The sequence below is a fragment of the Lampris incognitus genome, chromosome 2 (assembly GCF_029633865.1).
Source record: "Lampris incognitus isolate fLamInc1 chromosome 2, fLamInc1.hap2, whole genome shotgun sequence".
Lineage (NCBI taxonomy): Eukaryota > Metazoa > Chordata > Actinopteri > Lampriformes > Lampridae > Lampris > Lampris incognitus.
The window spans coordinates 110,105,908-110,119,208 of record NC_079212.1 but is presented as its reverse complement, the minus strand read 5'-3'; the positions used below and the strand labels follow the sequence as shown (position 1 = coordinate 110,119,208).

Below are 13,301 nucleotides of genomic sequence, written 5' to 3'. Positions count from 1 at the left end.
GGCTGAGTTCTGCAAGGAGGAGTGGGCAAAAAGCCCCATAAGCAGATGCGAGAGACTGGTTAGTGGTTACAGAAGACGTTTGGTTGAAGTAATGGCTGCAAAAGGAGGAGCCACAAGCTACTAATACAAGGGTTCACATACTTTTGCACATGATACATTTTCAGTTTTTGTGAAATAAACTACCTTTGTTGAATTAAATAATGAAAATATATCTCTTTTTGTGTGTGTGTCCATTATTTGGAAAGTGTGCTTTACAAATTGGGATTTGGATGTATGTGTAATAAGCTTATTTTAATGTTTTTTACAAAAACAGTGACCATGTCTGGAGGGTTCACAAACTTTCAAGCAGCACTGTATATATAGGGGCAATTTTGAGTTGTCAGTTAAAGGAAAATGTGTTTTCATATCAAACTACATACACAGTATGTTTATAAACATTAATTATATCTAAAAAAAAATGCCTAATTTGAAATGCAAGTTCTTTTCACATCAAATTAGCACAATAAAAGCCAAGAATTGCCAGTCAGGCTCAAAGAGTGATGGAAAAACCCATGTTAGTCACCTCAATATTAAATACTTCTCTCAAAAGAACAGACAATGAAATGGTAATTGAAAATTTGAACAACTTGTTGGTTTTGACCCTTTGTAGTGGGGGCGGCTGGTCTTAACTCATGTCACTATTTAACAAGAATGTGATTCAGATCACAAATACAGGGTTATCCAGCAGGGAAACAAATAAATATCCACAAAAGTTTTGGTTGACAGAAATAAATTTAAAAAAAAACAAAACAAATGCCATCAAACGCCAAGAAAATGTTATAATATGTATTGAATGAGACTGATTAATCTACTTGTCGGTATCTGCAGTGTTTCTTTGTTTGCTTCTTGCGTGCAGTGTGCAGTTGAATGCTCGTCATGTTTCACTCGTTGTCAAACATCCCCCTACCTGCTGTAGAACGACCTCGATGGGGATCTTCAATTTGATACCGATCTTTTGTTCGACAGCTGAGCAGCGGTACACTGGTGGGCCTAAACCCAATAAGGTTTTCTTTTTCCACACAAATGTGCTAATCAGTCATGTATCATCAGTACAGTCGACAGAGATGAGGAGCAATGAGGAACAAAACCACAGATGGAGTGAGTTAGCAGGTGCTGGTGCATGTGGGGACTAAATCCTGGTAGGACGGTCATCAACACGCCTTCAGGAGGACTCTCGAGTTCTCACCAGCTGTACGCTGCTCTACACGGATGTCAGGTGATTACTAAAAGGTTGATGTGATGTATCGTATGAGGTACTCACACATAACGGTAAGAAAAACGTTCCCTGATGCAAGGACCACCTTCTCCCGCGTAGCCCGATCATAGATGCCCACATGGCATTCATACGGACCATTATCTGAGATGCGCACCTCCGGTAGACTGTGAAACACAGAAGAGGAAACAACAGGATTCAAGCTTTGTTGTCAGTATTATGCACATAGATAACATCACAGTATGAAACTCATTAGTAAGCGAAAGGAAATTAAAATAAAACAAATGAAACAGGAATGCTGATAATGATTCCTGATAAAAGTTTTGTTTGTGGAGGTTTGGCAGTATATCACAATGTACTCCCGGCCAGAACATTTTTCTTCCCCGGCTTTTTCCCCTTTTATCTCCCCAATTGTATCCGGCCAATTACCCCACTCCTCTGAAGTGTCCCAGTCACTGCTCCGCCCTCTCTGCTTACCCGGGGAGGGCTGCAGACTAGCACGTCTCCTCCGATACATGTGGAGTTGCCAGCCGCTTTTTTTCTCCTGACAGTGAGGAGTTTCACCAGGGGGATGTAGTGCGTGGCTCACTATTCCCCCAAGTTCCCCCTTCCCCCTGAACAGGCACCCCAGCCAACCAGAGGAGGCACGAGTGCAGCGACCAGGACACATATCCACATCTGGCTTCCCACCCACAGACACAGCCAATTGTGTCTGTAGGGACGCCCGACCAAGCCAGAGGTAACACGGGGATTCGAACTGGCGATCCCCGTGTTGGTAGGCAACGGAATAGACTGCCACACCACCCAGATGCCCTGGTTGAGACATTTTTACATGTCGTGTTGCCATCATACAGTCAAAAAAAAATCTTCAGATGTACTGAGAAGGTTTAAAGACTCATGCAACAGTCAAGCAGCATGTAAATGCAAAGTATTGATGGACATCTCTCCTCGGCTTGAAGCGCCAAGTCTCGGGAGTGACTTACAACATATTGCCATTTTTGTTTGACTCACTGGTGCCTGTAGTGATGCCTGGTATTTGCGGTGCTATTTCAGCACTCTAAATGGCAGAGATCAACAGCTGCCAGTGCTCGTGTCAGCACCTTCCTCACTGTTACATCTTAAATGAGATCTCAAGTTCACTGTTATCCTTTAGAAACTATTAAAGTCTTTCTATCTTCTAGTCCTTTTGTGAGTGTATGGCATTCCTGATGTGTTAAAATGCTTAATGTGTGAATGTGAGGTGACATCCAGTTGGCTTTATCACAGTTTGGGATGAGACCAATTTTGGTCAACATCCATGCGATTAAATAAATATGGCAATAAAATCTGCATGACTGCGTAATTATATTTCATTGCTACTCCATTTTTATTGCCTGATTGTCGATTACAGCAACAGCCGGTTTTACCCCCCCACACACACACACTTTCAACCTTATTTCTTCCACTGAACACGTCCTCTCTCCAGCCAAAAACAAAACAAAACAAAACAAAACAAAAAGTTCAGCAGTCTAAGAACCATCAGGTTATGACAATTTCTGAAAGAGCAAAGGAGCTCATTCTGTATTCAGCGTTGAGCTAATGTGTCAACAGTGCTAATCAAAGTGAGAGAGACACCATCAGTCCCATTTAGGCCCCCTGTGATTTACTCCCACAAAACGGGAACAATTGCCCTTGTCACCCAGGTGTTTCAGATGGGAACCTCAGTTGGAAAAGTGGTGGGACACTCACAGCGACTGGCCACTAATGACTGTGTGTGTGTGTGTGTGTGTGTGTGTGTGTGTGTGTGTGTGTGTGTGTGTGTGTGTGTGTGTGTGTGTGTGTGTGTGTGTTTGTGTGTATACAGAAAAGGATATCACTCTTTCTGGGGGAGAAGTCAACTCTATGCCAGCAAACACCTTTCCCTCACCATTCCTATACATACATATATATATATATATATATTAGGGCATTCATGATTGCTGCATTTTAGTAGTCATCAACTACTCCCAAAAAGTAGTCGAGTAGTCAGGTAATTGCAGGAGAGTGCAACCACGGAGTGTGTCCGTGGTTGTCATGGTGACGGCAGCTGTTGAAAAGCCTAAAAGCCTTAAATTATCTTTAATTGAATGTTCAATACAGTACATCTATATTTGTCTGGTTCTTTTTGTCCTATATTATGTAAATTAAACGGTGTCAACAACCAGAAGCATTGACTTCAGTCTGATGGGGGCTCAGATTTTTAGGGGCAGATGAGCGCGGCTGTTTTCTGGGGCCCGGCATCTGTGGGGATGGGACTGGGTTCGTCCCTGTGGGTGTCTATGGGGTTGGGCTTTTGGGGGGTGGTTGCGCTCTCTGCCTGTTTCGGTCCAGGAGGTCCTAGGCGTTTGCTGGCCCTTGTGGGTGCTTAGGGCTTTTGTTTGGTTCTGTAAAGTACTCTGAAATTTGGGTAAGCCACAAAAGGGCTAAGCACAGTGCAACAATATGTAAGATAATAATATTCTGCAGGCATTAACCTGTTAGTATGTGTATCTCTTGTACTTACAAATGTTCTTTTGTTTTCGTGTTTTTCTTTTTCTTTTTTCTATTATGGACATTTTGAAGGGGGGAGAGAGGAATTAATGTTTGATGCTGTTTGTGTTGATTCCACTGTATCTTTTTTGTGACGGGGGATAAAGTAAAATCTCAATATTTTTTGTTTTTAAAAAAGAAACGTTCACCTTTCTTGAAGTTACTTTTAATGTGGGGGGAAGCAGATTAGCAGAACAGCTAGTGTCTAATGAGGAATTTGACTTTATTTCTTTACAGGTCAAATGAGTGAATATGGGTCACTTTCCGATTAAGGATAACGGTATAAAATACAGTTGCACTGCCGGCTGCGTTTGTTTCCCACATTATAAGAAACGTTATGAAACTGAGCACGGTTTAACTTACGTAAATGGTCAGCAAAGATATTAAACACAGACGAATGTGTATTGAAAATTGATTAAAGCAACATTTTTAGTATATGTATGCCGGAGCAAGCCCTGTGATGGCCTGGCGGCCTGTCCAGGGTGTCTCCCCACCTGCCGCCCAATGACTGCTGGGATAGGCTCCAGCATCCCCGCGACCCTGAGAGCAGGATAAGCGATTCAGATAATGGATGGATGGATAAAGTAAAATTAAAGGCTTTTAGGTGGACACTACGTGTTCTGTTCTTGTTTTCAACACCTTCCGTCACTAAAGTCACCAGTTTAACACATTCACGCGTTAAACAGAAACACAGGGATAGCAGGAGTCTTTCCTTCTCTAAATACTTTAAAGGACCATTTCGCCGATTTTCAACCGTATCTCTATCTAACCGAATTCGGGATGTAGTGTGAAAAACGCCTGCGGTTGTTACCAACGTCGCAAAACCCGTTCGTCTGGCACCAGCGTCGCCATCTGACGCATCAGTGACGTAGTTGGTGACAAGGAAGACCAACGGGCACGTTCAGCTTGGATTTCTAGTCCCCGCCTCCAGGGGCATGCTTCAGATGCCACTCAAAAACAAAACCTCCTTGTTCTCTTCGCTTGTGTTGCAACCGAGGTACGTTTCCCAAAGCGAAAACAGCATCCCAAAATATGAGAGCAGAGCATCTTATGGACAAGCATACATTTTGTCAGTGTTTTGGCTGACTCGGATATTTAACGGCATTTATTTTAGCCGGGGTCCTCCCTATAGTCCCCGGGTCCTATGTTCCCCGCTTTGTATGAGACCGGGGAATATCGGACCTTTTTGTATACAGAGGGCCCTATATTCCCCACTTTTCCCCAAAAGGGTCCTATGTTCCCCGTTTTGTATGTGCAGGGAAACATGGGACCTTTCTTTATAAAAAGGGTCCTATGTTCCCCTAGGGCACCCGGGGAACATAGGACCCTATTTATAAAGAAAGGTCCTATGTTCCCCGGTCAGCAGGTTTGACGCTGTTTGGCGCAAAAACTGCATTTTCAATAATTATTATTGAAAATGCATTATTTAGGGCAGATTATTAAGAAGACAATGAATCATACGATTTCTATTTTTATACCACAAAAACGAATTCACAACAGGTTGGCTAATGTATGTGGAAACTTTCGACACTAAACCAATTTCAACTTATTAGGCTATAGCCTATATTTGGGCGCATAACCCACCCCGGTAGTTCTCTGATATTTATGCGTGAAATGTGTCACTTATCGAGGAAAATGCGCCTCACTGAGTAGGTGAGCTGGCTCGTCTGTGTCTGAATGTAATATAGTAAGCCTATGTTCCTTGGGCAATTGTACCCGGGCATAGCTCAGTCGGTAGAGCCCTCGCCTATGGATCGCAAGGTCGTGAATTCGATCCCGGGTGCCGCCAACTCAGCGTATGAGTAGCACATTGTGCGAGAAGTGCTGGGAGCTGAGGATAGGTGTTGTGTTCCGTCCTCAGCAGTCCATCTCCCAGAGGTCTAGCGCATTGTACCAGGGATAGACTCCTGCGTAAGCTGGCTGATACCGACAATAGGCCAATTCCGACCCACTTCTTCTATGTTCCCTAGAAAGCCGCCGTTCCCATCATAACCACACCAGCTTATTGGGAAAAGCATCTGACAGATATTAGATAGAAACCATCTGCTCAGTAAGGCCCTTTAAGCATCATAATTGTAATGATAATAATACTAACAACACAATGACAATAATAATACTAATAATAATAATAATAGCCTAATAATAATAATGATGATGATAATGATAATAATAATAATAATAATAACAATAACAATATAGCCTTATATTAGAAATGCTAAAAATTGGTGTTGAGATATAACACCAGTGAATTTGTATGACTATGTGTTACTGTGTACTATTATTTTGTTTACGACTTTGTTTGTTGCGCTTGCATGCGTGGATTGATTACGTCACTGAGACGCTGTTCATTTTCTTCTTCTCCCAAAACTACCGAATAAACGGAGCCTGCATTTTTCCCTCCAGCAGAAGTTCGGTAGTCAGTACGATTCTTTATAACGGTTTAATAATCCACTTCATCTGCGCAGAGATAGACATAAAGTATTAGTCTAGTCTTCTAACAGGTTATGGGCCCAGATAACGTTGGATTATTTAGTAGTTTGATAAAAGAAGTACACGAAGTGTGATAACCTCGGATGGCGGGATGCGCGCAGGTTAGCACGGAGTAGCAAGTTAGCAAGTGTGAAGCTAGTTAGCATCGAGAGAGGCTATCGGGAAGCTAACGGAACGCTAAGCTAAGCTAACGCTACCTAGGGAGATGGAGCGAAAGAAGAGCAGGTGGCCCACATTCAACGGACAGGCCGATGAGTATGAACTGTGGGAAGAGCGAATGCTCTGTTGCAGGCATGGTGTGGGGCTGAAAACCACCATTCTTACCGAGCCCGTGGGACCTTTGACAGCGGAAGAGCAGGCCCTAGACGAGGAGCGGAACGCGGACGCCTACTGCGCATTGGCGCCTTTATTGGACAACACAAGCTTGGGACTGATCTTCAGAGAAACGAAGAACAACGGTAGAGAGAGTCTACGGGTGTTGCGGGAACATTACATTGGTAAGAGCAGACCCCGGATTGTCACTCTGTATGTAACATTGACGGGGCTAAAGAAAGCTGATAATGAGACGATAACCGAATACATTATCCGAGCTGAACAAATCATTACGGCTCTCAAAGGGGCGGGAGAAGCACCGAGCGAGGGACTAATGATGGCCATGGTGATGAGGGGGTTACCCGAGAGATATAAGCCATTCACTCTAATGGTGACACATGGCGACAGTGAGTTGACATTGGGAGAATTTAAGGCCAAATTGAGAAACTTTGAGGCGGCAGAAGTTGTAGCTAATGCTACAGCATCGGACGAGACGTCCGAGAGGGTGATGAAGGCCCACGCAGCGCCTAAGAAAAAGCCAGTGAGACGCTGTGAGGGAGATGATGATCAAACGGTGTGCTGGCGATGCGGTGACAAAGGCCACCGGAAAACGGACTGTTCACGCAGCGTGTGGTGCAGCTTCTGCCGGGTCAAGGGTCACACGGACAAAGTGTGCAAGAAGAAGGACCGCGCTGATGGAGCCAGGTGTGCACGCGAGCAAGGTGGTGGCGGCGGTGGTGGTCACGGAGCAGGTCGAGGTCAGGGACCGGGGAATGCTGCGAAATTAGAGGACTACATCTTCAGAGTGCAGGCTGGAGAGACCAGCTCAGCAGGACCAGGACGACGGCAACAGTTCAAACCAGGATTGATTGTGGACTGTGGGGCTTCTTCCCACATAGTCAATGATAAGAAGAAGTTCAAGAGCTTTGACAGCTCGTTCGAGCCAGAGAAACACTGCATGGAGCTGGCGGACGGTAAGCGCACCTTTGGTGTGGTGCAGGACAGGGGAGATGCTACGGTATGTCTGCTCGACAGTGAGGGGCGACGGTGTAGAGTGACACTGCGGAACGCACTATATATTCCATCGTACCCCCAAGAGCTCTTCTCTGTGAAGTCTGCGACAGCACACGGAGCCAGTGTGTTCTTCGAAGAGGGCAGAGGTGCCCTGATGTCACCGGATGGTACCAGGTTTGACATTTTTGTACAGGGGAAAATGTACTATTTGCAAACTGAATGTGTTGTTGAAAAGTGCCATGTGAGCCATGATATAGAAACTTGGCATGAGATAATGGGCCACTGCAACTATGACGATATCATAAAGCTACAGGATATCACTAATGGTATGCATATAAAGGGTAAAGTGTGTAAACCTGACAAAGAGTGTGCAGTATGCATAGAAGGGAAGTTTACCCAAAACAGGAACAGGAAATCTACAGACAAAGCCAAGACACCACTGGAGTTGGTAAACACTGATTTAGCCGGTCCTGTGGCAAACGAGTCCATTAATGGTTTCAGGTACATGCAATCATTTACAGATGTGTGCACAGGGGCTGTGTGTATTTATTTCTTAAAAACAAAGAGTGACACAGTGCAAGCGACCGAGAAATTTCTGGCAGATGTAGCTCCCTATGGGACAGTGAAATGCATAAGGTCGGATAATGGAACTGAGTTTACAGGCAAGGAGTTTCAAACCCTGTTGAGACAGAACAAAATAAGACATGAGACGTCCTGCCCATACTCTCCCCATCAAAATGGCGTTGCAGAGAGAGAAGGACGCACACTATTCGAGATGGCAAGGTGTATGCTAATAGATAGTGGTCTACCAAAGAGCCTCTGGCATTATGCTGTACAGGAGGCAGCCCACACCAGAAACAGATGCTTCAACAAGCACACAGGCACTACGCCATACACGGCAATGACAGGAAAAAAGTGCAACATGGCTAGAATGCAAAAGTTCGAGACAGAATGCTATGCTTACCAGCAGGACAAGGGAAAGTTAGATTCTAGATGTGAGAGGGGGCGTTTTGTAGGACACGACAAGAACAGCCCGGCCTACCTAGTCTACTACCCTGACCAAGAGAAAGTACAGAAACACAGACTAGTTAAATTTGTACACAAGGCAACTAGTGAAAATGAGACTCAGACACCAGGTCTGCACCCAGAAGATTGGGTAAGAGAGAGAAAGTCTGTTGAGACAGCTGCAACTCAGCCTAGAGTACAGAAAAATGTACAGACTGACGGTACACAGTCAGCACCCGAGGATGATGATGAGGAGCACCCAAGGGTGACATCACAAGCCTCAGCCAGTGGGAGGTACCCCCAAAGGGAACGCAACCCTCCGAGATACCTGATTGACTATAGTCAGGGCGACAGTGATGACAGCTCACTCACTACTATAGATTATGCATACAGGGCAGTGTGCGGTGTCCCTCTGACCTTTAAAGAGGCTATGGAATCGCCAGAATCAGAAAAGTGGTCCAGGGCAATGGACGAGGAAATGGAGTCTCTAAGAGACAACAAAACATTCACCCTTACGAAATTGCCAGAGGGCAAGAAAACAGTGGGAGGAAGGTGGGTGTATTCGATAAAGACAGATATAGACGGACACGACAAGTACAAGGCTAGATTTGTAGCAAAGGGATATAGCCAGAGAGCTGGGGTGGATTATGGGGAGACATTTTCGCCAACAGCCAACCTAACAAGTGTTCGAGTGCTTCTACAGAAGGCGGCTCAGTATGACTTGATTTTACACCAGATGGATGTAAAGACGGCCTATCTTCATGCCCCCATAGACTATGACATATACATGGAACAACCTAAGGGTTATATTGAGAAGGGAGAAAAACTAGTGTGTAAACTAGAGAAGTCAATCTACGGCCTCAAGCAGTCTGGCCGCAATTGGAATTTACTGTTACACGAGTGTTTGACAGGTGATGGTTTTACACAAAACCAATCAGACCATTGTGTGTACTCCAAGGAGTCAAAGGAAGGGAAAACGATCATTATAACCTGGGTAGATGATCTTATCATAGCATCAAGCAGCACAGAGATGCTGAGTAAAGTGAAAAAGATGCTGTCCACAAAATTCAGGATGAAAGATCTGGGCAGGTTAAAGTGCTTTCTTGGGATGGACTTCACTCAGTCCGCCAACTGTGTAACAGTTTCACAACAAAGGTACTCTGAGAAAATATTGGAGCGTTTTGATATGCAGGAGTGCAGGGTAAGAGAAACCCCATGTGAGCAGAAATTAGACTACTCAGAAGATGCACCAAAAATGTTAGATGTGAAAAAGTACAGAGAGGTGGTCGGGAGTCTAATATACTTAGCTACATGTACACGCCCCGATTTATGTTTTGTTGTGAGCAAGCTATCTCAGCATTTTGCAGAGCCTACTGAAGAGCAATGGGTGACAGTAAAACATGTGTTTCGTTACCTTAAGGGCACCACAGACAAACAGCTCTGTTACAGGAAGAGCGACGAGAAGCTTGGCTTACAGGCATATAGTGATGCCGACTGGGCTTCAGATACTGCGGATAGACGCAGCACATCAGGTTACTGTGTGAGCATGAGCAGGGGAAGTGCACTTATCTCTTGGAAAGCCAAGAAACAAGCTACTGTGGCACTTTCTACGTGCGAGGCGGAGTATATGGCTCTGGCTTTAGCCATCCAGGAATGTATTTATGTTGAACAGTTACTGGGAGGTATTGATTCATATGAATACAAGAGAACAGTGGTTTATGAGGACAACCAGGGGACAATAGCTTTAGCGAAGAACCCGGTGTGTAGGCAATGCTGCAAACATGTGGATATCAAATACCACTTTATAAGGTCTACCATAAGAGAGGAAAGGATGTCATTGGTGTATTGCCCTACAGCCGAAATGGTTGCGGATGTAATGACGAAGCCCGCATCCAAGGTAAAACTGAAGACATTTGCTAAGGCAATGTTTGGTGTGTGAAATGTGAGTGGTATGGGTTATACCAACTTTTTTTTATTTTGTTCTATAAATTTGAAAAGGTATACAGTAAGCTCATGATTCATAAGTGGGAGTGTTGAGATATAACACCAGTGTATTTGTATGACTATGTGTTACTGTGTACTATTATTTTGTTTGCGACTTTGTTTGTCCACAAGTGGGCGGTGTTGCGCTTGCATGCGTGGATTGATTACGTCACTGAGACGCTGTTCATTTTCTTCTTCTCCCAAAACTACCGAATAAACGGAGCCTGCATTTTTCCCTCCAGCAGAAGTTCGGTAGTCAGTACGATTCTTTATAACGGTTTAATAATCCACTTCATCTGCGCAAAGATAGACATAAAGTATTAGTCTAGTCTTCTAATAATTGGATAAGTGAAATATTTATAATTATAAAGTAGGCTAATATAGCATGGTAATAACAATAAAATAATAACAATATCTGCCTGGTCTCTTAAGATTTTAAGATGCTGTATGCTACAGAAATAACGGGACATAGGCCTAGGCTAATGAATACGCCTTTTTGACAAAATATGAATGAAAGGCTAATCAACAACGCTAAAGCTGAATCACAAAACACATATTGCTCGAAAAATAATTTATAAATAGCCAAATGCACACATGATTTTGAGTTTGGAAATATTTAAAACTTGTCGTGGATGTGTGGTCATCTGCACGCAAGTTTCCTGGCGTTCTAAACCACATGATCAAAATTCACCAATGTCTAAACCGCCCGCCAACTTGCAACAATTTGCAACAATCGGTTGTTATCGGTGATAACTCGTTAGAGGTTTTAGCCCCTCTTTGTTGAGTAGCCTAATGGACTAGGACTACTCATTTTGCTTTTTTGAAGAAGAAAAAAGCCTTAACGTTAGGCTAGTTAGGCCTTGGAGATTTTTGTTTTAGACCATGCCTTTTCTGGGGGGCTTCTGCCATAGACCAACCCTTTTTCAGCCAAGCTTTTACTAGAAGCATTTTGTTATTAATAGCCTATTATCAGTGTTACTATTGATAGTATTATGCCTGTAATTGTTATTTGTTATTAGGCCTCTTTTATAATTAGGCTATTATTATTATTATTATTATTATTATCATCATTATTATTATCATTATTATTATTAGGCTGTTGTTGTTATTATTTATTTATTCATTTATTTATTATTATTATTATTTATTATTATTATTAAAGAAGAACATCAAAGGATGTAAGGTAGCACTCATCAAATGAAAAAAAAGACACAATTCTCTATTTTACCATTTCATTGTTTGGCATCAGTCATTAACTTGGCCGGGTGGTCTTCTTCAGAAACCCAAATGACTGATGCCAAACAATAAAATGGTGAAATAGAGGACTGCCTCTGTTATTTTTTTACCATTTGGTGAGTGTTACCTTACATCTTTGCTGTTCGTCTTTGATTCATGTTTTTGGTTTAGCACCTCCACAAGCCTTTAGTTTTTTGAGAAGCACATATTATTATTATTAGGCAATTAGCCTATTGTGTAGGGTAGGCGGCCCCCATTGATGGATACTTTGTGCTGGTCCTAAATTCCAAGTCCTGGTCTAAGTTCTCTGCCTAAAAAGTTCATCATTAAAGTCTTTTTGAAAGAAAGTCTGCCAAGTGATTTAATATGGAAAACGAACTACAAAGTAACAAGAAAGTGGCTGAAGTGTCCAGTGCTGTGCAAATTGAACTTTGAGCGAAGGTGGAAATGGCTAGGTTATACTGGTAGGCGGGCCTACTGCAAGACAAACTTGCGTTGATTGCCGACTGCCCATGCTGAGCCGGAGAGCCAACTAACTAGGCCTACTGCAGTAAATATTGGTAAGAAATAACAATAAAGCAAATTACAGCCTCCTCTAGGCCGAATTTGGATACGCACTCAAGGCGGCCTGCGATATACAACAGCCAACAATGGTAATACGGCCTAATTTAATCAGCGGAGGAATAGACTGTCGTAGCCTACAACTCAGCCATGACCCCAGTTTTTATTATTTTGGACCCGTTAAGGAAATAATTTGCAAAAAGGGTTCTAAATTCCCCGGTTTGTTCCTCGATTGGCAATAGCGGGGAATATAGGACCCTTTATTTGGAAAAAGGTCCTATGTTCCCCTGGAAACAGCGGGGAATATAGGACCCTTTTTCCAAAAGAGGGTTCTATGTTCCCCGGTGTCTATTGCAACCGGGATTACAGGACCTTTTTAGGGGAAAACGGGGAATATGGGACCCTTTTTTTCGAAAGGGGAACATAGGACCCGGGGAATATAGGACCCGGGGACTATAGGCACGGCCCCATTTTAGCCAGAGTATACAACCGAAGAAATGCAGCAGAGAGAGGTCGAGGTTGTTGCTGCATTAGCCGAGCAAGATGATATGGCTGGCGGGGACTAAACAGAACCTCAGCTGCCGAGAGCAAACAGTGAGTAGCGGTGCCGTTGCTCAAATTGCCCTCCGATCGCCAACCGAAACTGAATCATTCTGCTGCAGTGAATCTCAGCATGGGCAGTTTTTGTTGGGCGCTGTCGCTGACGCCAGCCCTGAAACAGCTCGTGTGAGCATTACTATGCATGGACGTTTTATTCCTCACATGGACAGCGGGGTACCGGACACATCCTTCAGGATCCCAAAGATAAACTGGAAAAGACAACCAAGACCAGCAGGGCCAGCACATAACCGGTGAGTGAGTACGCTATTTTTTGGCCAACAAAGTAATGGGCTAGTGTGGT

The 13,301-nt window shown here is 43.7% G+C and overlaps 1 protein-coding gene across 1 annotated transcript in view; it reads right to left on the bottom strand.

Annotated features, from left to right (window-relative positions):
• The window catches only part of igsf21a (immunoglobin superfamily, member 21a), a 396,954-nt gene that overhangs the window by 108,920 nt on the left and 274,733 nt on the right, over positions 1–13,301 (bottom strand). Inside the window, exon 4 of the mRNA XM_056274983.1 lies at positions 1,301–1,419. Within this exon, the coding sequence (XP_056130958.1) occupies positions 1,301–1,419 (119 nt within the window). The remainder of the gene's footprint in view (positions 1–1,300; positions 1,420–13,301) is intronic.